A 27433-nucleotide genomic window follows, 5' to 3' on the forward strand; every position below is an offset into this window, starting at 1 on the left:
GGCCTGAAATAATCATCGGACCCCCAATTTATATAGGCAGTGGGCCTAACTCCAGTTTCAGGCGGGTGCCCTCGACGACTGGTGCAGAATGAGCACGCATGCCGCACACTATATTGGACCCTTCCCTGTCCATTTTTGGCCTGAGAAATGGACGCTGCCTGATTCAATTTTTAGGCCATTCTGTTTTAGTAATGTTGGTTCTGGGATAGATATTGGCCAGAACACCGGTTAGAACTCCTCTGCTCTTCTTTGAATAGTACCATGGGATCTTTTGCCTTCACTTGAGGGAAGAAGGGGCTTCCAACAATGCAGTATTCCCTCAGGACTGCACTGAAGTGCTTACATCCCTGGAGTGGGGCGTGAACTCCCGGCCTTCTGACTCTGAGGCAGAGTGGTAGCATTGAGCCAAGACCGGTGCACTGATGGTGACAAACGGAAATGGTACTCTTATCCTGGCTGTTGATTTTGCAATCCTATGGTGCTTTGTGAAGTAATGTCAGTTACGATAATATGAAGAGATTCTGGATGTGTCTCATTCTGAAACTTTGACATCGCTGTGAAAAGCTTTCCAATTCCCAGCAACGCTCACTTGCAGTAAGGCACAGCCGCACTCCGGAATCAATGAGATTCCCTGGAGCAGATGGTCTCACACCACTTAGGTTTAACAGTGTTGCCATCCACACAGTCTAATAATGAATCCTTAAACTAGACATGTGCAGAGCTTTCTCCTAGCCGGGCTAATAACAGTTCAGGCCAGGCATGTGAATGAGAATCTCAATGGCCCTGGGTAATATGGGAGGTGCGGGGTAAAGTTGCCCAGGATTGTTGCCCCTGATTCCTATTCAGTGACTTGTTGGAAGCGCGTGAGTGTGAACGTCAACTGAGAACAGGATTGGTTGGGCTGTGATGCCCATCACGATTCTATAGCTAGCCAACTCTCAAGACTTGCACGTGAATATTAGTCCCCTTGCTGCGTGTGGTATCGGAGGGAAATCTACATTTGGGGATCTGTTCCCCAGCAAAGGTATCGATGCCTTTGTGGAGGGGGAAAGATGATGACTGGAGATAATTGGTGAGAAGGAATTACATTTTTATGGAGATCCACAATTTGAAAGGGTTCAGAGAACAGCAACAGCAAGCATTTCTCTGGAGCTACAGACACATTTTCGGGCAGCTTGCAGGTGATGGAGGGAGGGGTTGAGGGAGCGGCTTAGCACGGTTGAAGAGAAACGTCTTGAGACTTTTGAAAGTAGGTCGGGAGGTGGCGCGGTGGAGATGTTGGGAGAGCGCGTTCCAGACGGACACAGTGTATGAAGAAGCTGCTGACGGTGATGGAACTGGGGGATGGGGACCGAGCAGTAAACAGGCATTGTAGAAAGTAAAGGTTAAACAAAAATAGCAGCAGCTGAAAGAAGTGCAAAGACTGGATATTCTGGGGTGGTCTGTTTCGCCTGTAATTCCATGGCGGGTTCTCCAAACAGTATGCTGTAACTTCGGCAGAGGATCTGTAGAGTCCACGCCGAAATGGCGTAAACCAAATTCTATCCTCTTGTGGTCTTTGTGAAGGCAGGGTGGATAATCTATTGGCTAATCCCTGATTGTACAAGATACTAGGCGGCTTCCGAAAGTGTGTCTATCATTTGGTACAGTACCCACAAATTGGCCCGGATTTTTGCGGGGGATGGGGGGGTGTTTAGGGAAGAACGGGTTTCCCTCAGGTTCTGCCGACTTTAACGGAAGGACCCGATTAACATTTTTTGTCTCCGTTTCCAGGCTGGCCTGTCGGGCGGGTAGGTTTGCGGCACCAGGTTACAGCCAGTGGGGGGGAGGGATCGGGTGAGCTGGGCTGGGGGGGGCATCGGGGGTGAAGCAGGTTAGCTTGGTGTGCCGAGGAGAAGCACTCCTGCTCCTCCAGGCCCACAAGCAGTGCTGGGAAGGCACTGACCTGCTGAATCCAGCAGTCCTCACCTCCCTTTAGTTTGCGGGTTTCCCAAGGCCTGGGAAATCCGCCTGGCCAGGGTTACACCTAAAGTCACAGCCTCATTATAATATTTAAATGAGCAACCCGCCTGGGCGGCAGGCCTCCGTTAAAACCTGAAGTGGTCGGGTTGAGTTCAGGTTTGACATTTTTTAAATCCCACCTGTTTGAGGGTTAAAATTCCCACCATCGTCATTATTTGGATTAAACCACTGTGAAAATGAAAAATAATGAGAGAATCTCCTGAGGGTTTGATTCTTCCAGGAAGGAGTTCACAAATGAACACATTTGCGTAAAATGTAAACTAAACACCGTACTTATGCTGTTTATTTTAAGTTGCAGAGTTCTGGTACCTCACTCAAGGTGTCCATGTGTGGACCGAGGCAGTGGGTGTTGCCAGACTATCTACCATGAGAGACGTCACTGCTGAACCTGATGCTGTCCTCGCTCAATGTCATGCACTTTCTGGTGGGAGTCGGTGGACACATTGGGAACTTCAGCTGATTTTCCTTCCCCTGGCCCAGCCGTGCAGAGCTCGGTTGTAGTTGCTCTGGCTGAGAATCGGGTAGCTAATAAGGATTTTTTTTTTTTTTTAAATGGCTTCTCCAAAATGCTGAGAGACACGTGCCACATTTCAGTTCGAGATTGCCGTTCCTCCATCTAGCAGGGCTGGCACTGAGAATTTTAAATTTGCCGTTGGGCTTGTCTTATTGTTAGCAGAGGAGAAGATTTCCTCCCTTTTTCTCGGTCAAGCTGTTTTGCCCCAGATGAGAGAACTGGACACCATCTCTGAATGATCTGCCAATGTCTCTTTGAACCATCTTTTCAGTGCAAGAGCGATCCACTGATGGCTCTTCCTCACATTGGAGAGCTGCCCCCGGACTGCGTTAGGGAACCTGAGAGAGCCAGCAAACAATTGGAGCCATGAGCACTTTTCCTCAGTGTATGTACTCCCAGACTCCCGCACTCCCACACATTTATTTATATATCTTTTATCTTATTAATTTTCACCCATTCCCTCACCTCCCCCACCCTTCTCCCTTTCCTTCCTTTCCTTTCCTCACTTTGTTTAAACGTGGGGTCTTGCCCTTTTAATATGTAGTTGCTGGTCAATCATACATTTGTGGTCTGTGTGAACAGATAATCCAGCAAGCGGGTCAAGTGTGGTTTCCTGACTCTGCCTTCAAAACCGCTCAAGCCATTAAGGACCTGAATCGAGAAGGACTTCCACTGCTGGTGTTTGCCAATTGGCGAGGTTTCTCTGGCGGGATGAAAGGTAAAGAAATTTTAAAAGTTTCCGACTTTGCTTGTAGCAAAGGGCTTTGCCCTCCCTGCATTTTACTGCAGCAGAGAGTAAGTATCAGGTATTAAGCATTCCTTGACCACTGTCCATACCGTTCGGAGGTCACGCAAGGATGCTACCGTGGAGGGCTCCACCTAGTGGTTCAATGAAGAATAGACAAAACTAATCTCAACTAACTGACAAATTCTAAGGGGTCAAAATTCAGCGCCTCAATAAAGCCTCTGGCCACCTGAAAGCGACGGTCTGGCCGACGCTCACTAAATTCACCTCGGGGCTTCTTGCTGCGGTGTGACGATCCGCCCCGCTCCTGCAGACGTCATCAGAGTGCGCACCGTAACTGAGCCACCCCGGGAGGGAAATTCACCTGCAAAAGTCTCCCGGCCGCCGCTCGGTGCCCCCAACAGCTTTTTGTGTCTGTGCACTCCTTGTTGGGCCTTGTTGGTTGGGGGTGCGGCCGCACTTAAAGAAGAGGTAGCGCTGCCGGCAACGCCATTTTATTTTTTTTGTCAGCCGACTACCAGGTCGGCCCGACAATTATGCCCCCGGGCTCAGCCGGTCCGCCAACAGGCAGCCTGGCACCCCCCTCTTGGACGCCAGGCTGTTGGCTCGGCCGAAACCCTCCCTGGTGGCCCAACTGAAAAAGAATGCAGAGCTCACAGCGGGCTCTCCCCTTTAACTGAAGTGGTGAGACGTGTTGACGTGGCAGCGCTACACCCCGCCTCCACTTCTGCCCCGCTAGTGACGCCCACTCTGCTCCGCCCCCATGATGCTTGTGGGGGGGGGGGGGGGGGGGGGGGCGGGAGTTCGTGAAACTGAATTTCTCCAGATAGGCCGCTGCATCCATTGCAATAAAGGGAAGATCCATGTCATTTTGGGCCAAAGTGAATTTCGGCCCCGAAATCTCTTGACTGACAGGCCATGTGTGATCTTGAATCTGGGGAGCCAATGCTGTAATCTGCAGGGTCGTGAGGCAACCATGTCTCTCGTAAGATCCTTGACGAGGTATTCTACACTTCATGCAGTAAGAGTCATAGAATATTTCTGAATTGTGACTCGATCATTTTTAAAGTTGTTGTCGGTAATGGTGGTGCAATGCTTTTTGAACAAGTCCACAGTCATTTAAAATTTGGAATTACTGTCCTCGGTGAGTTCAGTCGCTGCAGTATATTTGCAGCTCAACCAAAGCTGTTACAGCAGCGCGCACACAGTCCGACACACATTTTATCAGTGCTCCTTATCAAGATCAATCAGTCCCAGCTTTAAACAGACTTTTTATTCCATCCACTTGGATTGTTTCAGTTTTGAATATTTGTGTTCAAGTGCAGATCATACCAGGGAAAGGAGCATTTTAAAATTAAACTGCAACAGAAAGTAAAAAATGTAATGTTCATATTTGTTGCTATTTAACCTTTAATAAAGCATCCTGCTGCTACGACTGCCCCTTGATTTGGGAGCCTGAGGATGAGAGTCCTACTTCAAACGTTTAACAAATCATAGTATTTTTAAATGTTCCAAGAAGAATTTTGTGGAACCCTGTTTTACACTTCGGAGCGTGCTGCAGCTTCTTTACTCCGGGGAATCTGACGACTTGCCCCTTTAAAGCGCCTTTTACAGTCTCGGCAAAGGAAAGATCAGCAGTGCAAAGGTCCACTCTGTTTGTTTGGCCCAATAACTCCACTCACTTACAAGGAGAAATGTGCACAAGCCGTTTCTTCCCTGGCACCGCTTTGATTATTCATGGGGTGGGGGGGAGGAAAGCAGAGGAAGAAAATAAACAATTACACCATTCTCCAGTGCACACACACGGCAAGGAGCCAATTGGATGGTGGGTAAAACATCTCCGAAATCGTGTGTAATGAGTAGGAAAAGATTAGACGCAGTTCTTGCTAGGCTGAAAATTGACATTAGCGAAAACTCTTTACGAGGCGACCTAGGAGGTCCAATTCAAGTTGGATAAAAAGCACATCCAGATACGTTTGGATTGGTCTTCTGCACATTTTTATGTGGCTGGAAAGATAATGCAAAATTAAATTATAAAACTCGCTGAATATTTAGTTGGGGGGTATCCATATGCTAGGGTTTAGTTAGGCAGGCCAGCAGTGACCCACGACAGTAAGAAATCAGCCGTGAAATTTACCAGAAATTAACACCAGGGTCGTTGTCTCAGCATGAGTGGTTTGATAGGATGCGAATCCCTGTGAAATTAACCACTCTCTTCTTCCCCTCCAGACATGTATGATCAAGTGCTAAAGTTTGGTGCGTACATCGTCGATGGGCTGCGAGAGTACAGGCAGCCCATGCTCGTCTACATCCCCCCACACGCAGAGCTGCGAGGTGGCTCGTGGGTAGTCATTGACCCCACCATCAACCCCAGGCACATGGAGATGTACGCAGACAAGGAGAGCAGGTATGGAAATCAAGTCAACTCTGCGCTCACTGCTGGTTAACCCTTCTATTACCTGCCCGCCCTGTGCAGTTTTCACTTAAAACAGATGGACTGTTTCATCCACCAGTTAGGATGGCACAGGCATGGGGTTTGTGAAATAATTTCTAAACCACATGCACTAATTTCAGTGTCTCCAAACATGGTTAAAACCCGCCGTGTATGACAAATGAAGACGGAAGAGTGGAAAATGACAAAAATTATCCCTGTTTGCTGACATTAGTCAGGAGCTGACAGGAGACTACCGACCGTTTATACTGGACCAGATTTAGGCCAATTTGTCACAGAATTGTTGCTGCTGAGTGGCTGAAATCCAGCAAATGTTGTTCTTGTGGGTTCAGGAACCGTTTTCATTTAATGCAGGGCTGGCTAAAATATGAACCGATTTTCTGCGCACACACACACACACACACACACACACACACACACACACACACACGAAGAATAGGCAACTTACTGGAGGGATTCCAGCACCTAACTAACTGTTCCTCCACATGAGTCAGCACTACATGGAGGGGAGGGGTAGGAGATAGTTCTCATTTCTTTCACCAATTCTGTGCCGGTTCTGTGGTGAATTGCATTCCACATTGGACATTTACTGCAAATCCATATTTCTAGATGTTCTGTGCAAGGAAAGCTAAATGTAATCTGACAACTGAGACTCCTGAGACTGAACTGAATCAGTCTGGCTTCACACAGAATTTCTCTGTACGTAATGAAGGATGCTGGCCTTGTTTACATCGTGTGTCTGTCAGAATATATAAATATATGCGTATTAAATGTAATTGTTTTTTGTCTTTACATGCTTTTGTGCTGTTTTTTCCCTCCTGTATTAGGTTGTCCATTGTCTAGTTCTCTCGACCTGCTCCCAGTTTGGCCAAGCCTGTCCCCATTTTATATTGCTCTTAATCCATCTGCTTGAAAGTGTCTGTAAGAGGAGTTTGTGACTCATTCTACGATTGATTTATTTTGTTCCCTCTCCATGGCATGAGCGAGACTGGCCACTGGCGCTTGGTGTATGGGACACAAACCCCACTTGGCCCTGTTGATGCTGAATTGTGTTTGGCTACCAAAGCAACACCGAAGGGGGCCAGGCTGATTCACCTTCTGATTTGTGGTTTTCTTCCCTCCCTTCCCTGTATAGGAACACTCTGTGCTCTATTTCCCGCTGCCCCCATCCTTTCCCCCGCCTCAAATCCTAAGAACATATGAATTAGGAGTAGGCCATGCGGCCCCTCGAGCATTTAATACGATCGTGGCCTCAGGTCCACTTCCCTGCCTGTTTCCCATAGCCACTTATCCCCTTATCGTTTAAGAAACACTTTATTTCTGTCTTAAATTTATTCAATGTCCCAGCTTCCACAGCTCTCTGAGGCAGCGAATTCCACAGATTTACAACCCTCTGAGGGAAGAAATTTCTCCTCATTTCAGTTTTAAATGGGCGGCCACTTATTCTAAGATCATGCCCCCTAGTTCTAGTCTTCCCCCATCAGTGGAAACATCCTCTCTGCATCCACCTTGTCAAGCCCTCTCATAATCTTATGTTTCGATAAGATCACCTCTCATTCTTCTGAATTCCAATGAGTAGAGGCCCAACCTACTCGACCTTTCCTCATAAATCAACCCCCTCATCTCTGGAATCAACCTTGTGAACCTTCTCTGAACTGCCTCCAAAGCAAGTATATCCTTTCATAAATATGGAAACCAAAACTGTACGCAGTATTCCAGGTGTGGCCTCACTAATACCCTGTACAACTGTTGCAAGACTTCCCTGCTTTTATACTCCATCCCCTTTGCAATAAAGGCCAAGATGCCATTGGCCTTCCTGATCACTTGCTGTACCTGCATACCATCCTTTTGTGTTTCATGCACAAGTACCACCAGGTCCTGTTGTACTGCACACTTTGCAATCTTTCTCCATTTAAATAATAATTTGCTCTTTGATTTTTTTTCTGCCAAAGTGCATGACCTCGCACTTTCCAACATTATACTCCATCTGCCAAATTTTTGCCCACTCACTTAGCCTGTCTCTGTCCTTTTGCAGATTTTTTGTATTCTCCTCACACATTGCTTTTCCTCCCATCTTTGTATCGTTGGCAACGTTACACTCGGTCCCTTCTTCCAAGTCGTTCATATAGATTGTAAATAGTTGAGATCCCAGCACTGATCCCTGCGGCACCCCACTGGTTACTGATTGCCAACCAGAGAATGAACCATTGATCCTACTGTCTGTTTTCTGTTAAGTTAGTCTGTCCATTTGTAACACCATCTCTCATCCTCTGTGTGGAGAGAAGGTCGTGAGAACCACGGAACTTTGCCTGTGATCATAGCTTCGGCCTGAACAAACTATCTCGGAAATTGCCACTAATAATCCTGCTTTAAATCTTATGAAATAAAATATCAGAGAGGTTCTCAAGATGCACAGAGAGGTTCTTGGAAAAGGAAAACAAAATGTGTCGCCCCTTCCCCCACCCAAACACAGAACTGGGAGTGAGTTCTTATTTATTCAGAGATCCAGACTATATTTGTATTTTTTTTTTACATGCGGAGATGCTGTGACTTTAATTTATGCCTTGAATAATTGCATGGTTAATTAGCCTGTAAATGGGTTTTGCTCATTACAGAGGTGGCGTACTGGAGCCAGAGGGGACAGTGGAGATCAAATTCCGGAAGAAAGACTTGGTGAAAACGATGCGACGGGTGGACCCTGTGTACACGAACCTGGCTGAGCGTTTGGGTACGAGCAGTTTAATTTCTACCCCCCCCTCTCCCCGAAGTTACATATGGATTAATGCTTGAACCTGTGGAGAGCTTTAATACGGGTGGCTAGTCTCGTATTTAAATGCATTCCTTCGATTCATTAATACACTAGCTTTTATTTATTTATTATTTTAAATCAGTTTTCTCACAGCTTAATTTGATTACAGCCTGGAGGTGACAGGCCTCGGGCACATCTCGAGGAGCTCATTTGTGAGATTGTGATCTGTATGATCTACCGTCATGGTTACCAAATCTAAATTAACAGGCAATTAATTTTTTTTTTACTCCCCAATTAACCTCTTTAGAGCGTTCCATGCCTTTAGAGCGCCACTGTCCTGGCCAAGAGGTGAGAAGGGCGACACTCGCATATGTCTGGCAAGCGCAGCTATCAAGTTCTAGCGGACGTGTGAGTGAGTCCCGAAGCTTCTCTCCCTTTTCACGTGACAGTTACTGGCCTCCACTCTCGCTGCTTCCTCCGACAGCAGAGTCGAGATCAGGAGCTCCCCTGAAGACTCAACCTGTTGAGCCCCGTCGATCAGGAAGGCCCCAGGTTTGAGCCCCCAAGTGTCTACTATAGTGGCACATCTTCAATAGAACGGCATTGAGGGTGCTGCAACTAGCCTCAACATCCCTAGGCTACAGCAGGGATAACTGGTCAAGGTTCACAGTAAGGATCATTATCCTGTACATGTGTGTGGATATTGCATGTGCATTGGATGCCACTCACACACAAGCAGTAGGTTAGCTTGTTGGCATGCACTATCGAGGCTCGCACATGGATGTATTCCAGCAAGGAATCGCTGCCTCGGGGAGAATTAGTGAGAACAACAAAATGAGGACTCATTCCTACCACTAGCGTAACCAAACCTGCAATGGTTGTCATTAGGTGAGGACGCATACAGTTACCTGTTCTGGGAGTTTTCTAAATTTATGGTCACAATTCTGTGCATGGCAGGTTCTTGACCTTTGTTGTACTGTCTGAGTCAGACTATTATTGGAGGCTAAACAATCAAAATGCTTGCATTTCTATCGCTCCTTGTCCTATCAAAAGGTCGCTGATCTCTTCATGTAATTAATTATTTTAGCAACATTGGTGGTATTGGTTGAGGGAGGAATATTACCCAAGGCACTAGAAGAACTCCCTGATTTTCGAATAGTGCCATAGGATCTTTAACCTGAACCACCAGATGGGGACCCCATATTAACATCTCATCTGAAAGATAGCACCTCTGATAATGCAGCACTCCCTCTGCAATGATAGACTGTCAGCCTAGGTTGTACACTCAAGTCCTGACGTAGGGCTCCTGACCCAGAGGTGAGAGCACCATCAATTGAGTCCCTGCTGATGCACAACAACTTCCTCACATGTTTGGATGTAGGAAAATTGCTAGTGGGCCATTTTTGTCAGTCTCTTGGTGACTTGCTAGAAAATGACACTGGGAACAATTTATTCACATGTAGTTGTTTGGGGAACAATGCAAGAGAACCAAATGGAAAGGGTATAACAAAGGGAGTACTCATTTCAATTTCTTAAAAAAAAAAGTATCATTGTTTAAGAATGTGGAATCTCTCAGTAAAATACTTTTTTGAAATTCTATCCTAATAAAGAATAAAAAGACTTGGATTTATATAGCGCCTATCACGACCACCGAATGTCTCAAAGTGCTTTTGCAGTCAATGAAATACTTTGAGTGTAGTCACTGTTGTAATTTGGGAAACGCGGCAACCAATTTGTGCACAGCAAGCTCCCACAGACAGCAATTTGATGATGACCAGATAATCTGTTTTTGTTATGTTGATTGAGGGATAAATATTGGCCAGGACACCGGGGATAATGCCCCAGCTCCTCTTTATAGTGCCATGGGATCTTTTACTTCTGCTTGAGAGAGCAGACGGGGCCTCGGTTTAACATCTCATCCGAAAAACGGCACCTCCGACAATGCAGCGCTCCCTCAGCACCGCAGTGGAGTGTCAGCCTAGCGTTTTGTGCTCAAGTGCATGGATTGGGACTTGAACCCACAACCTTCTGACTCGGAGGTGAGAGTGTTATTTACTGAGCCACAGCTGACCCCTTTCCTATAGGAAATCCAACAAGGGGTTACATTTTAAAACTAGATTAAAGAAGCTCTTTGCACAATGCTGTGGTGAATTGATGGGGTTGTTTTTCTGTTTGTTTATTTTGAATACATAGCGAAAGGAAAATGCTTCAAAAAATGATAGCTGTTCTTTCAAACCACAGTTTGAGCTTTACGTAAGCAAAAGAGCTTGTCACTTTGAACAACGTGTATCTGAAGAGCCGTAAAAGCATTAGCTGTTGATAAAGACCTCAGTTGGATGTCATAATTGCGCTCAACAAAGAATTTGATTAAGAACCCGGCCTAATGGAGGGAGAGCAGCTATTGCAGCTCTGCAGAAGCCCCCTCGCACAAAGAGTTGCATAATTTTGCTTTTATGCCTAATTTAAGATTTTTTCAAACTCCTGGTTATTCTGGATCAATAGCCTTTGATGTTTACCTCACTCCATTTGGCACAAACAAGCAGTTAGGCCGAGGTTCCTGCTGACACCAGCAGAAGCTGTGTCGGTTCCATTTGTCTTTCACCACACACTTCAGGCTTACTGAATTTCAGAGCCATTTAACCCCTTGAAAGACTGAGTGAAATAGAGTCTGTTGCAGGTCATCTTGCAGGACTTGGTACCAGCATAAAGATGATTGGGGATACACTACATGGGGAGGAAAAAGGACAAGAACTTCGGGAGCAAGGTGAATAATTCACTGGCTCAGGATTTCAAAGCCTGCTGCTCTCGCAAAGCTCAGTTTGGGCTTGATTCTCCCACACTTCATTTACGCAACACCATCAAAAATATAGTAACTGGCCATTTGTCTCATTTGATGCGGTGACCTCTTGTGTCCAGATGTTTGCCTACAATAACAGTGGCTACACGGTCATTGGATGTGAAACATGAGAAGATGCATCAGCCTGGGGTTTTTATCTGTTTCTTTTGCCCCTCCCAGGAGATCACATGGTTTTGGGTGGGGTGGAGAACAATGTTCCCATTAATTTTGTTTGGGTGTGTGGCCCCTTTAAGGGACTGCGCAGTCCGTTCAAAATACCGCGCATGCGCGGTTTTTACCATTTGAAAAGCCAGGCAGCTGACTAAGCGGGATGTCCAAAGGGCTGCACAGCCGTGCAGCTTCAGGGAACATTGGTGGAGAGTATATATTGTGATGCTCAAGGTATCGCAATTGTGAGACGGGCTCAATGGACCTTACCTGTCAGTCATTGTTCATATGTTGGTATTTGGGCCCAGATTTGGCACTCGTTCTCCCTATTTGCAAATGGTATTTCCACTCAATCCCTTGAGCAAAGCCTGCTTTTTTTCAGCAACTTCAATAATTCTTGTTTATATTAGTGGGAATTCCAGTGGCTCCCTGCCTATCTTCCTCTGGCAACCCCACCAGCTTAGGCTACTATGGTGGCCTAGAGCCAGGGGTTCTTTCGTTTACTGCCAATAAGTTTAATAAAGATAGTTAATTAAAATGGAGCGTTCCAATTGGCTGGCCAGCGGGCATCAATTCTCAGGAGTGTCCCACACTCTTTGAAAGCAATTTGAATATTTGAACAGTACTCCATGCATTCTTAAGGGAGCACTTTAGTCTGAGCCAACTACTAATGACTTTAGTGTGGGAATACTAGAATAGAGGACCTCAACCTATTGATGAAAACACCTGAGCTCTTCAGCTTTCTGAACTCTCTGCTACAAGTTCTTATACCATAGCCACGAAAAACCAAAGCTGCTGGAAGGACAATGTATTGAGTGTGAACATGGTTTGGGGTCAAGCTAGAATGGAAGCCCTTGCTCCACCATGCTAAGTATTTTTCTTCCTTTGGTTTGTTGGTCGGATTGCTGAAAGGAAACGGTAACTCTTCTGTTCACTAAGTTCCTGCAAGTTAAATTAAAATTTGGGTTTATACCTAATTACATGCGGTGCATAGCCGAGTCATATAGGCCAGGGTTCTCAGCCGAGTTAGTTGATGTCAGCTGGAGTGACACTAACGACACTATAGTTGACTGTGGCGTCCCTTGGTCAGCGAGAGGACAATCAGCCAAGGCTCCCACTCCTGATCGTTATATTATAACGTCCATGGTTGAACATTCTCCTCGCACATGAAGAATGTCCACTTGGGTGAGGTACCAAAGAGCAAGGGGCTTAAGGAGGGGAGAGAAACTGTCTGAACAAGAACAAAAATATATATGTTTTAGATTTAGTGAAGCCTTCCTTCTGAGGGTCCCTCAGTGGAGTTTGGAGGCAGGGGGAACTGTCTTAAAGGGACACTGGGTTAGAAAATGGGTGCACTTACACATCCCATTAATGCCTCTGGGGTCGCTAACGGGGCGCAAATGTCTTTGCGACCGGGCGTGGTGCTGACATCAACTCCCACCATATTTGGTGGGAGTTTAGCAGCGACGCTGCGTCATTGCACCCCGATCTCCTGTGCCCAGAGATCGTGACATCATCGCCCCGGATCAGAAACTCACTTCTGCCCCCTGCAGCAGCGCCGGGCAAAAGCATCAACAACTGCAGGAGGCATAGATCGGGCGGCCGGCTGCTACGGAGGCGATGGTTAAAGACGAGGTGGCCGAGGCAAGTGGTTTTTTAAAAAAATTATCTTTCTTTTTTTTTGTGGGTTCCTGCCCGCAATCGTTGAGCCTGGCACTTTGCTTGCATGTCAGGCTGATTGCGTAGGTTCACGAGATTGGTGGTCCCGGTAGGCCTCCTTCATATTGCAGAGCCTGCAACGATGACCCTTTCCTTTAAGGGCGAGAAGGGCCCTTTGAATGCAGGCATAGCCCAGTGTGCAGCACCGCAGAGGTCTCCTCCCCACCTGCTTCCATTAGTGCTCCAGGAAGGAAGTGGCGTGCTTGATTTAGGGATCCACTTCCTCCTTGGTGCGCAAACAGAAATTTTTTTTTAAGTTTGAAATCGTTGGCGCTTGGCGCTAACTTTTCAAACTTAGAAAAGATTAGCACCCCAAAAGGGGCGATGGTGAATTTCCCCCCTACTGTCCTGGGAAGAGAAAAGAGCAGTATGTCATTTTCATTACTGGAACATCAAGTATGAGTGAGGTAGTGATGCATCATTTACATCATTGTGTTAAGTTTCCAAACCGAGAAAGATGTGACTAGGTCCCCTTAAAATTTGTACCCAGAAGAGGTCTGAAGGCCCCTCTATGCTTTTTTTTGTTTTGTTCTGGTCTAGACGGTGCAACCTTTGTGCATCATCCTCTTTTTTAAAATTTAGCGTCTCATGCCAACCTTTGTAGGCCTTCTTCTGAGCTCCACTGTGCAACACGGAGACCTTAACAGTAAGAAGGCTGCAGCCACATGGGACCGCTACCCACATCTTCCTTGCACGCCGAGAGGCCTTTGATCCGATGGTAGATTTGTAGACCCATAATTTTACAGGCCTGCAAGTCAGGCAGTTTAAATTCAGCACAAAAATCTAGGCTGACACTCCAGTACAGTGCTGAAGGGAATGCTGCACTACCGGAGATGCCGTCTTCTGGATGAGATGTTAAACTGAGGCCCCGTCTGCTCTCTCAGGTGCATGTAAAAGATTCCATGACACTTTCGAAGAAGACTAGGGGAGTTGTCCCCGGTTTCCTGGCCAATATTTATCCCTCAACCAACATAAGAAAAACAGGCTATCTGGTCATTATCACATTGCTGTTTGTGGGAAATTGCTGTGCGCAAATTGGCTGCTGCGTTTCCTTCGTTACAACAGTGACTACACTTCAAAAAGTACTTTAATTGGCTGAAAAGCGCTTTGGGACATCCGGCAGTCATAAAAGGCGCTATATAAATGCAAGTCTTTTAGGATTCAGCCGACAGAGAAATTCATATGTCTGCAATCAGCTTGTAATGTAAAAGCACATTTCTATCTCAATAATAGTTGCTTCTTCCTCACTTGGGGCGAGGGGTGGGTTCATTTTGACTTTGGGCGATAGTGTAAAACAGGTGATATCTAATCAACTGCCCGATGTACATCTCTCTCGAATTTCATTGCCATTGACTTCCCTCGTCCAAAGTCTAGCTGTTTTAATCCTTTACCTTGTTTTGGAGCATTTCTAAAGCTCGATCTTTCTCGTGTACCCTTGTGTTGTACACCACCATCTTTTTACAATATATATAATTTCTCTTTTCATCTCAGTTTCTATTTCTTGATTTGTTTTTGTTGTTCATAGTATTATAACCCATAAGGTCTGGTCAGAATGATACAAGTTAATAATAATTTTATAATCCTCTTTAATTGGCTGGCATATTGGATAGCATGAATCTGTCATATAGCTCTGTCATTTTATTATTAGGATTATTTCAATGTTTTTTTTTATTTAGACAGATAAAGTTTTAGCAAAACCATATATATTTTAAAATAAATGTACAGACTCATTTTAGCAGAAAAATGGAAAGTCCTGTCGACTTGACCTTTAACCCTTTGGAAAGCATTCACAGGGGAAATTTAGCAGTCTCTGAAGGAGCTAGGATCAATCAATGGCTGATTATGTTCTCATTCTGTGCTGGATTGATCTTTTACTGAACTGATGATAACAGGCCTTTGACTGCTTCAAGAGGCAACACGAGATGGGCTTTGACAGGATTGGTTGTGACAGGGATCAATCTGAAACCTGCTAAGTGGTGTGAAAGGCAGGCACCCCAACGATCTGAGAAAGTTGCTGAGATTCATTGGGATGCACTCGAGATGGTGAATTTGCTCTTTCCAAAGAAGCCTTTTTTTATTTTTTCTCGAGCTGTAACTGAGAACCAATATCAGAATTCAACGGGACAACCGGGAAATCAGCAGATGTGGTCCTTGAACATTTGTAGTCGGTTGGAAACTAGAGAATGATTTCTTTATGTGGTAATGAGGGTGGCAAAAAAAGAAAGTGGTAGGGGCAGATCAATACAGGAATGACAGATTAGAACAGACACTTCATTTAAAACAAAAAAAATACAGAAAACCACTCCTGTTTAATATGGTACCTTATCAGAATTTGCATCAAATTTTCTACTTTTTAAAATTGCACTTGTGAAGAATTGTACATGTCATAAAAGAAAAATATTGTTTGAAAAGACATGCCTGTCACATGAGAGACAGCCATGCAGCAGACTATTTCAAAACACAGCCTTCCTAACGGATGTCACGATTACCTAGCCAAGTGTGCCTGCCTCCGCTTGAGACTGGTGTAACTGCCACGGTAACATATTGAGCATTATCCCTATGAAAGCTCGCTCCTTTGTCAGATGTTTCATGTTGGTATGGAATCAATATGGGCTGAAAAGGGTGGCCGAGTCCGTCACCATGGGGGCTGGATTTACGGCTTTGATGATTTCAGGATGGTAATGGCGGCGGGGCTGTAAAGTTTGTGCACGGGAATAGTTTGCTCCTCAGTCATCAAAATTAGGCAGCTGGGCCCTGAGTCTGGGGCCCAGCGCTAAGGGAGGCATTGTACACACCTCTCTTGGGCGTTAGCATGGGAAAATCCCGAGCCAAAGAGCCATGGCCAGGAGGGCTTCGAGAGACGCATTGCGGGGGAATCTGAAAAAAACCCCACAACACAATATAAATCACAAAAAAATTAAAAGGAAAATCAATCGCACTTACCATAGGACTGCATTAATGACCTCTGCAGTCGGTATAGTTGGAAAGTCCGATTTCCCAGGCGGTCACTGCTGGGCACGCTTCGGGGCGTACGGGTTGGGCAGGAGTCAGAAAGCGCGCCGATGTCACAACCGGGTGTTGCACACCGGCTCAGCTCTTCCAGGTGGTGCTGCTCCGTGCCGCTGCAAAACCGGCCCCGAAAACCTCTGCAAGACACTGGAGGCTGACCGCCCGCCCAGAAGACCTTGCTGCCGCTCCGGGGTGAAAAACAGAGCACCAAGGACCGGAAAATCCGTCCCCTGAGCTGTCTCCAGGCCACAGAGAATACCAACGTGACACATGGACATTTGCTTACTTCTCTATACTGACATGTTCTGGGATTAAATGTCGTGGTCCCTGAACTCATGGGAGGGGCACCTTCAACTTCAATGCGAAACGGGCACAAGGTCAGTATAGTGACTATGCCACCTATCCGTTCATGTAGGCCTGAGCCATTTTGAGGCCCGGCTGCCCCCGGTGCAGCTTGCCATTACTGGAAGGGTAGGAAATTGGCCAGTTCCCACACTGAGCAGGCCTGCAGTGCCTGGGAGAGAAGAAAGGGCATTTGGGAGTGGATGGGTGGACCTCCGATGGGCCAACAGTGATTCAAGTGCTCCTTCACGTCTCTCAAAAAAAGCGTTTCCTGGGCCATTTTGCAAGCGGCCTCCTTCAGGACTGCTGGTTAGGCTGCTCACCACCTGGTAGAAATGTGCATTGATGTACACTCTACCCATTTGTACCTGAAAGTTGCAATTCAGGTCTGCCAACTGGCATAGGCCCCTGATTTACATCTTTAAGCAGCAGTCCCCCTGTTTAAAGCAGGAATATTGCACCAGACAGGCCTTGACCGTCAATGGGGTGGCTGATGTGAATAGTTTCCCTCCTGTTCCTCTCTCATTTTCAATTGCTGACTGCCTGTTTTCCGAGAAGCGAGCAGCTGGCAGTTCAAGAGTTTAGTCGAGTGCCGCAAGATTTTCCCCAGTGAGTGTGAAGCAGCATAAAACATGTTTCTCTCACTATCTACAAAAACAGTTGATCCTCTTCAAACACCAGGATGCAGTCTTGATGCATGTACACAGTAGGAAACATCCTGCTAGCATGGTCCAGACCCCCTCCACCTCATTACATCTGTACCTGTCCTGCCCCTATATTTAACCACATCATCTTACCCCACCCATGCCAATTATCCAGTCTACTTTGCATCCACTATTGTTCATGCAACTTGTAATGCATTTTGTGACTTTTTTTCTGACCGAGGGGCAGAATAAAAATGTTAAGGGGTTGTTAAACCAAACTCAGCTTCTATTCCTAACATTTCATGGAATCGAAGAAAATTACGACATAGAAGGAGGCCATCTGGTCATCGTGTCCATGTCGGTCGAAACGAGCTCCCGGCCTAATCTCACCTTCCAGCACTAGGTCCGTACCCTGTGGGTCACGGCTCTTTAAGTGCACATCCAAGTATGATGCTATCCACTATAATGGGACTAAACTACAGTGAAGCAGAATGAAGCCTTGCACAAGACATCAGGACTGAAATTGGTCTCCGGCGATGATGCGAAATGAGTGATAGTGAATCGGCGGCCCATTTTACACCCCGTACCATTTTTTTTTCCATTGAAGTTAATCGAAAGTCGGGCGCGATGTAGAACAGGCTGCTGATTCACTATCGTTCCTTTCATACTATCGCTGAAGGCCAATTTCATCCCCATTATGTTTTATTGCACAGATTATTCCGTTACTTGTGTTTATTTCATTTTATTCATGAATATAACTACATCATATTTATTTTGTTTATTTCTATTGTATTTGTCGTCTTTTTCATTTTAAGGTATTACTGTACCATTTGTAGGGTCTGGGTTTCTTTTCCCTTTTACTTTAGATCATTTTGAGTTTGCGTTTGACTGCTCTAATTGGTGTGACCTAGCTCCCCATGTCCCAGAAAGTGTTTTCCCTCACCCTAATACCTGTGTAAAAATTCATAACCTGTCTGGGAAAGGAACAGAGAGGCCTATGCAGATTTTATCCAGTGCTTTTACCAGATCCTCCTCATGTTTGGAAGGCAACAGAGAAACACTCTGCAAGATTTTTACTGCCAAATAAATTTATTAAAAAGTATCAAAGCAACTGAATGGTGCCAGTAACATAACATTTTTATAGTGTTTCTTGGGCAGAGTTCTCTCCTCATGCAGTTTAAAAAAAATACACTGGAACTCCTGTGATAAACTAAGGTTTTCTGCACATGGCAGTTCATTTTCTTTTCCACACCATCTACAGAAGCTATCTAGCTTGACTGACCCTTTCAAGAGGTTCCAGACAAAATCACTTTGAAGGCTACATACAGCTTCTCTTCAAAAACTCCAAATAGACTCTCCCAATTTGAAAAATACAGGCTGGTATATACTTTGATTGGGACCACGCAGAATTTAAATAACTGCCTGTAAAATTCAAAAAGATCTGCCAATCGTTTATACAAATCACACCAAACAGCTGTATTTAAATGGAATGGGGTAGCCCTTTCCAATCCCCGCCTCCCCACCCGTCTTCAGACAAATCAACTTATGGTCGCAACATAGTATCAGGTTCAGTTGGGGGAGGGGGGGATTTGGACGCCATTGCGAACTTTTTCCAAGCGGAAAATGGGGGGCAAAAAGGACCAATTTTATGGTGCTATGTCATGTGCCTCGAGAACGGCTTAAAGATGTCCGAACCCCATATTGAGTCATGCAGTTATACTGGGATCCTTGGTGGGTGCCTAAAATAGACATTTGGCCCCTTTCATCGGGCCTAACAGCAGTTTTAGGGATCATTCCGGGAATTTGTCTGCCCTGAGTGGAGCAGGGCACTCATGATTATCTACCAATTTCTATTGTCTCCCGGGGGTGTCCCTACATTATGGTGAGTAATGCAGGTTCCTCTGTGCCATATGTTGTGATAGTGGGAGATACAAACCAGATTTGTAAAACTTGTCAACATTAGATGTGACAAAATAACCTTGAACAGATTGTCCGTATCACAAAATATAGCTGTTGGCGTGTGCAGTTGAATCTGTAGGATAATCTTGAAGTGGCAACGATTTTTAGACATTTGTTTTTTTAAGAATTTTGGTAGACCTTTCAAAACCTCATTTGGGTTTTTAGAAGCAGACAGCATCAGCATCAAACTCTGAATAGCAGGTTGCTGCCCACAAGGCTCTGGAAACCAGAGGTGTTTTTCCATTGAAAATCCTAAATAGCCAGGAGCACTCTGGCACAAACTCCCCTATAACCTCTTGTTATAGATGATCAAATGGTCTGTTGAATCAATTAGTGAGCTGCAAATGAAAGAACTTGCATTTAGATAGCACCTTTCGCATTCTCGGGATGTCCCAAAGTGCCTCACAACCAATTAATTACTTTTGCCATATAGTAATTGATATAATGTAGGCAAACATGGCAGTCAATCTGTTGACAGTAAGCTCTCACAAATAGCAATAGATAAATGGTGAGGTAACTATTTTTGGGGTATTGGTTGAGAATAACCAACTCAAAAGCTCGTTTTCAAATAGTGCCATGGGGTTTTGACATCCACCTGAATAGGCAGATAGGACCTCAACTTAACATTTCATCTGAAAGCTATGAGGAAAGATTGTATAGGCTGGGTTGTTTTCTTTGGAACAGAGGATGCTGAAGGCAGATTTAATTGAGGTGTATAAACTTACGAGGGGCCTAGATAGAGTGGATAGGAAGGACCTATTTCCCTTAGCAAAGAGGTCAATAACCAGGGGGCAGAGTTTTAAAGTAACGGGTAGAAGGATTAGAGGGGAGTTGAGAATTTTTTTCACCCAGAGGGTGGTGAGGGTCTGGAACTCGCTGCCTGAAAGGGTGGTAGAGGCAGAAACCCTCATGGCATTTAAAAAGTACTTGGATGTGTACTTGAAGTGCCGTAACCTACAGGGCTATGGACCAAGAGCTGGAAAGTGGGATTTGGCTGGATAGCTCTTTTTCAGCCAGTACAGACACAATGGGCTGAATGGCCTCCTTCTGTGCTGTAAATTTCTATGATTCAATGAAAGACTTCTGTCTAGATTATGTGCTCAAGTCTCTGGGGTTGGGCTCGAACCCACAGCCTTCTGACTCAGACGAGGGTGCTACCACTGAGCTAAGGATGGCACTGTGAAACAGTGACGTACACACAGGTTTCTCTCTCCAGTTGCTTTTTATATTGGGTGTAGTGGGATACTCGAGTGCAATCTTGGAGCAACCCCAGAGTAAACCTGCTGGGTTTGCTAAGGCCAGGTGTAGGGCTGGCCGAGTTTTTTTTTAAGTTGCCAGGTCCTCCCAGTGGTTGCTCTTAGCAATTCCAGCAAGCTTATTCCGGGGTTGTTGCCACCCGCACAATACTCGCATACTGCGACCGTAGCAGCCCACTAACCCCAATATAAACAGAGCTTTTTCCCCTGTCGGATACTAGCTTCCTTTGCCTTCCTGTATTAAGATACTATTACTGTTTTTCAAAAAATAAATTCACTCCAGTTCCCAGTGGGCATACACCCACAGCATTAAAAAAAAAACTGCCTCTAATTTATCTCTAATTTTCACTGGTTAGGCAATCTCCCTCAGAAAATGCACAGACTAATTGATATGGGTTGTGGGAGAATCCACACTGGTGCAAAAGGGTGTTCTCTTCAGAGGTTGGTGCTGCGACACATTTGGACAGAGTAGAGGGAGCTTTACTCGGCATCTTAACTGTGCTTTACTATATTGGTGAATGCATGATGCTGACACTAGATGCTTTAAGTGGGGAAGTGCACTAATCTTCGATCATCTGCCAACCTGCTGAGGACAAAAACCTTCACACGGCAAAACCTTGAAAAAGCGTAGGCTAGAAACGGGCAAATGTGTCATCTGAAATGCAAATTGATTGAAGCTATTCAAATCCAGATAAATCTCAGTTGATCCGACGAAATCCAGTAAGGATTGGAAACTGACTTTGGAGACAATTCCCAAGCAGAACCCTCACCGTGTTTTCCACATCGCTGAAATAATCGGAGGTTAGGATTTATCAAGAAATCTGAACTTCATTATTATAAATCAGAACGAGTGTTTAAAAAAAAAACTTGCCTCAGGTACGTCTCCTGCAGGCGCTGATTGAGACTCACTCGGGCACATTGGCAGTAAACTGTTTCTTGGACTCTGTCTTTTGTGGGATCAGCATCACTCTTTTTGCGATCTAACCCCATTGCCTTAGCCAAGATTAGGAAACTCAGTACGAGGGAAATCTGAGCACAAGTTTGTGCCTTGGAACTTTGTGGTGTAGCATCTCAACATAGTCCGCCTAAAAAAAAATCCTACCATTTTGCTATTTTCAAGGCTCATTTAATTTGGCTTGCCGAGCTCTACTTGCATGGAGAAACGCATTGACACTGTGATCCATGTATAGATATAGTTCCTGGAGCATTATAAACTCGTGGCTCTGTGGATTAATTCCACCTGCCCCACGCAGCATTACATTACCAGTGCAACACATACACTGAGATTCTTCTAGAACAGAACAGTAGAGAAGCATCAGCCATTCACACCAAACTGACTTAAATCTACCACCCAGTATAGCCCATCTCTGAGGGCAAGGAGTTTGATGTTTTACATGGATACAGAGCCAAGGCTGACACTGAAACAGTGACACAGACACAGGTAAGGCACTCTGTTGTCCACATCTGCCCAGGTTGGTTGATTCTGTTGCATTTTCTCCCAAAATTAAACTTTTTTCTTTTTTTCCCCCCTTCCCTACTCTTTTACTGTCCTCTCCTGAAGGTATTGACACTTGTTGGGGCATTGTTCATGCGTGTTGACTGTCCTCTTGTACCTCACTCACTGGCTATTCATCATGTGTGAATTTCATCTCATCGGTGGTCCCTCGAACGAGGATGATTTGCCTCCACAAGAGTTCACAGATGTTTCAATGAAGAACCCAATGTTCCAGTCCTGAATTCCAGTTGAGGGGGTGGAAGATGTGCGTGGGTTTTTTTTTTAACGTGTGGTGACCGTTGCATATCAACCACCACACAGGCTCGACAGAGCTAGGCCTTTATCCAGTGGCAAGGGTTGAACCAGGATGACTGGAGACCTGCTCTGCTGCACGGACCTAGTGCGCGCACACATTGCAGTGTGGGCAGGCCCGTGCTACCCCTGGTATTCACCGCACCTTCGCCCATGATGTTCCAGGGCCCGGCACTCCAGCTCTATTTATAGCCCTGACCTGCAATAGTGTTCACACTGGTCGGGGCGGCCCACGATGTTCCAGGACCTGGCACTCCAGCTCTATTTATGCAATGAGTGGCCGGCTGTTCAGAAATAAGGGGCATAACACCTGATCTTGTTCTCCAACATCCACTGAAGGATTTTCTGCAGAAGCAAGTCAGTTGTGTTCCTCACCTACCTCCTCTCCAATCGTGCTGGGGTATGATTACATTGGCATTGGGTGCAACCCCTCAGTACTCACATTCACTATGTCACTGTTGCTGTCTCTGTCTCTCTCACAAACACAAATATATATACACACACACACACACACACACACACACACACACACACACACACACACACACATACACACATATATACACACACACACACACACACACACACACACACACACACACACACATATACACACACACACACACGCAGGCTAGGAAGAAGGATTTACTCTCCCGCTTTCCAGTCCAGGAGTTGTAAAACCAATTGTAACACCACTAGCACTGCTCTGACTGACTTGACGCAACGCAGACCAGTGATCAAAGCTCAGAATCTCTTGGGCTTTGTGGCTCAGTTTCACGCCGCACCGTGCATTTACCCACTTTGCCATCGAGGAACTGGACGAGCTGTGAATTCAGTTTTGAATTCTATTGAAGAAACGCCATGCATTTGAAAGACTGCCAAGAAAAGCCAGTGGCCAAAGAGTTAATTGGTCATATGGTGTCTGTGTGTAAAGACTACTAGGGTGTTCTGCTCAAGTTGTTACTTTGGACTTGCCAACATGAAGCAGGAAGGATATGAAACCGCTTTGGTGATTTAATTGTAGACACGTTTCTGCGGTTGATCAAGAGCTTGGTTTTACAATCGTGATTGTGAGCAACAAATGGTCTGAGGGGATCAATCATTGCGTAATCGCTCTCTGCCTTCTCCTTCACTGCTGTTTATTTTCCAAGAGAACAGGGCTGGAGCAGCAAAAATCTTTAAAGCAACCCAGCTTTAAATTGAGCAGAAAATAGTCATCGACATATTTGTTAATATTACCTAAACCATTAGTCTGGATGGTTGGGCTGCTTCTTCAACAAGAGAAGTGTCATTAGGAGCATAAAACACATTCAGTCCAGCTTGCCTGCTGTACATTTACAATTCCTAACAAATGTTTAAGGACCTGCATCTCTGGCTTTCCTTTTCCCATACATCCATTCACGTTCTCCAGTGCTATACTTGACTTTACAGGCTGTTCTGTGTGAGGGCAGGTTCTAGTCGATCTTGTCCACATCCCACATTTCCCACAGTTTCCGGAGACTGAATTTCAGTAAAAGTGAAAGACTTGTCACCAGAAACCCTTTATCTCCTTTCATTTTCCAGTGGTAGCACCTTGTTTTCAGCATCAAGTGCTCCTGATCAGGTACAACTGAGGTAGATGCAGGTCAATCCATCTCTGCTCTTCAACAACCTGCATTCTTTCCAAAATTAAAAGCACCTCACTGCACCAGAGTGGATTTCACGTTAAGAGATTGAGATTGCCAATTAGTGTGAAATTGTTTTTTGTTTTCTGTTTTGCACTTTGGACCCTGCACAATCCTGGAGCTGGGTTGAGAGACCCTGATGTAAGTTCACTGCTAAAGAACTATATGGGCCTGAATGATTTTGTAATTAGTTTTGTCCACATCTTGGCATCAACACAGGCACTCGGTATGCTGCAGGTCCAGTGCTGTCGGGCAGGATCTAACCAGTTTCAAAGTGGCTGTTTTCCATTGACTTGGTCGCAGCCATTAACTGGTGATCATTAGCAGTCTGTAGTCCCCAGATGACTGTGACAGCATTGGGAACTGTTGGCTGAAATCTTGTACACTGGGAAATTAGCAACATCACTGCAGGAGAACACTTTGCATTATAAGATCAAATGGAAATATTTATTTTTGTTAACTATCCAACATAAATGGAATTTTCCGCAAGAAATAAGGTAATTTGAAACAGCACAAGTCGATTTCCCATGCATTTCAAAATGCTGTTTACACTGTGGGGATGAAGGGAGACCTAAGGGTAAATTTTAACTTTGCTGCCTGGACGATAACCCCATATTGATATCAATGGAATAAAAATCGTGTTTGGTTCTATATGGTGGTGGTGGTGGGGGGGGGGGGGGGCTCAGTCAGGTTACTGTCCAGGTGACGGAATTGAAAATTATCCCCCTAGTCAGCTGTACGTAAGTGATGTGAACAATGCCGGCTCTCTTATCCTAATGACATAAGAACATGAGAATTAGGAGCAGGAGTAGGCCAGTCGACCCTTTGAGCCTGCTCCGCCATTCACTAAGATCATGGCTGATCTTCTACCTCAACTCCACTTTCCTGCACTGTCCCGATATCCCTGGAGTCCCTTAATATTAAAAAAATAAATCTATCGATCTCTGTCTTGAATATATTTGAAGATTGAGCCTCCACAGTCCTCTGGGGTAGAGAATTCCAAAGATTCACCACCCTCTTAGTGAAGAAGTTTCTCCTCATCTCAGTCCTAAATGGCCGATCTCTTATTCTGAGACCGTGATCCCTGGTTCTAGACTCCCCAGCCAGGGGAAACATCCTCCCTGCATCTACCCATCGTGGAGCTATGGAAATAAGTAAGCTGCCGCTTGACATTTGCTTTCTGTAGCGACCACACTGGCTTTCATTTAATTTGGCTTCCATTTACACTGCTAAATCCAGCTTCCTTACCCCTGTAGTTGGCTCTCACCCAGTTTTTGTGCATCCGAGAGTCTGGAACAAGACAGTTGGATTTAGCAGCCTAAACAGTAACAGCAGAGGTCGGTGTACAGGTGGAGACCAGCTCCCCATTCCGAATGCAAGAGCAGGAGACGCTTTGCTCTCCTGAAACTGGATGAAGTTATGCGCGAATGTGTAAAAGCAGCTTCAATAAGATGGAAGCCTTCTGGCAAAAGCATGTTATAAGAAGCTCTAGGCAGATAGTGGATGTTTCCCAGTGAGTAGAATGCATCCACATGTGAACTGATCGAAAAGATTGGAGGAGTGTTGTACTTTTTTTTTTTAAGGTGAGAAACCTCGGTGAAAGGTTGAGCTTCATAATGCAGAACACGGTCAAGGTTGAGAGGAGTAGGGCAGAGGATGGGGAAGCCTGCACATGGTGCAAACAAGCCATAGTTCCCTTAGTCGGATGGCATCATAGACGCATAAAAATAAGGGAGCTGTATCTAATAATGTGAACGCATCAATCTGGCCCCACACATTTGCGCTCTCAGGCACAATGTAAAAGTGAAGTCCAGGGATTGTCACTCTGAGTATAAAAGTAGGAGAATGGGCCTGGGTGACACCAAGCTCGGGTTTTTAAGACCTGTACGTTGTAGGAGGAAAGGAAGGCTGAGGGAAATTTTTAAAGATTCTGGAAAAGATTAAGTTAGAGTAGGGGTCAGTCTGGCAAGTCTTCATTTCAACATGTGTGGTTCTGGGAAGAATTAAAGTGAGATCCTAAGGGACGGAGAGCTTGGGGGAGAGAGAAATGATAAAGTTCAAGAGGATGATTATAAAAATGAGACAGTGTTAAAAATGAGTTCATAGAGCAGTTTGTTTCTGCCTACTTTGCATATTGCTGTGTCTTTTCCACTGTTGCCCCATTAAATCCGGCAGAATTCTCTTTAAGGGAGGAGTGGAATATTTAAGTGCTGATTTTGGTTAATAACCCCTAAGTGCTCGGTAGTCTTGGTCCTATATTGTGGTGTCATGCAGCTTTAAATGAGGCTGATCGTTCTGTTTGCAAACGTTGCACAGCTGCGAGGTGAAAGAAATGACATCTCGTTGCTCTGTTATTAAAGGGAAACACGGCGGAGACACTGAGAATATCAACTGTATCACACAGAGAAATTAATTGCCAAACTTTTCATCAACTGAATGGGACTAAATATAATGGCAGTATTTGTTTTGACTCTCTTGGCGGCTCAAAATGAAATAAATTGTACTGGATGTCATCGGTTTAAACCTATTCTAATCTGGTAATGCTGCGTCTCACTGAATGATGATCAGAATGTGGTATTGTTGAGTAAGGGATTTGCTGGAGCTGCTTCTGACATACTTTTGTACTGTGTATTGAAGTGGCCACATTGCTGTCTTTCAGGGCAGTGATTATATTATTGTTCACTATGAAAAATCCAAGCTTTTGGCCTTGTGGGTGTCTGCCCTGCCTGCCCTGTTACCAAGCTGAACCGGCTGTAAGGTCCCTGCTTTGAAACCTTTGTCTGAGCTCTGGTAGCTGAACCCAGCGGGACACTGCTACAATTGGTCTCGCCGCCCATTGGAAAAGGGGGGTGGGGGTGGGGGGGGAAGAAAATCAGCCAGAGTTTTTGCTCCTGATCCATCAACGTCCACATGCCAGGCGAGGACATCATTTCAGCTTTGATGGGCCTGCCACACTTAGTGTCTCGGCCCACAAGTGAAGGACAGCTACCCGTGTGAGGTGCTGGAGGGACCGATGGCCCCTGTGGAGCCGTGCCCAGCAGGCGTCGACTCTCCCAGTGGAGGAATAAGGTAAAGGTGTGGTGGGAGGAGAAAACCCAAGCGCTAAAAGGCTGCTGACTTGGTGACTGTGATTGTTGCGAGCTCAGTCTGTGCAGACCTTTTTGTTGCTGTATTGTAAGCAGAAGTATTTCTTTCGCTGCAGGCACGCCAGAGCTGAGTCCGTGTGAGCGCAAGGAGCTGGAAACCAAGTTGAAGGAGAGGGAGGAGTTTCTATTGCCTATATACCACCAGGTTGCTGTGAAGTTTGCTGACCTTCATGACACTCCAGGCCGCATGCAAGAAAAGGGGGTCATCACGGTGAGTGATCCAATTATTTTTTTTTTAGTATTGAGAGTGCAGTCCCTTTTGAATATAGAGCAGCCCATCCAGTCCCACCACCTGCAGGCCAACATTTACAAGATTGCTGCCAATCATTCACAAGACTTGTCCCAATAGTGGGAGCCACAATGTGCTCTGGTGGTATGGTCCCCTTCTGGTTGCAACAAAT

General features: G+C 45.4%; 1 protein-coding gene across 4 annotated transcripts in view; it reads left to right on the forward strand.

The window, feature by feature from the left end:
• Positions 1–27433, forward strand: part of acaca (acetyl-CoA carboxylase alpha) — a 272671-nt gene that overhangs the window by 227982 nt on the left and 17256 nt on the right. For all 4 annotated transcript variants that reach the window (XM_070857142.1, XM_070857145.1, XM_070857143.1 and 1 more), the window contains exons 49-52: positions 3119–3254; positions 5511–5688; positions 8349–8461; positions 27089–27243. In XM_070857142.1, coding sequence (XP_070713243.1) covers positions 3119–3254; positions 5511–5688; positions 8349–8461; positions 27089–27243 — 582 coding nt within the window. The remainder of the gene's footprint in view (positions 1–3118; positions 3255–5510; positions 5689–8348; positions 8462–27088; positions 27244–27433) is intronic.

The sequence above is a fragment of the Pristiophorus japonicus genome, chromosome 16, assembly GCF_044704955.1.
Source record: "Pristiophorus japonicus isolate sPriJap1 chromosome 16, sPriJap1.hap1, whole genome shotgun sequence".
Classification (NCBI taxonomy): domain Eukaryota; kingdom Metazoa; phylum Chordata; class Chondrichthyes; family Pristiophoridae; genus Pristiophorus; species Pristiophorus japonicus.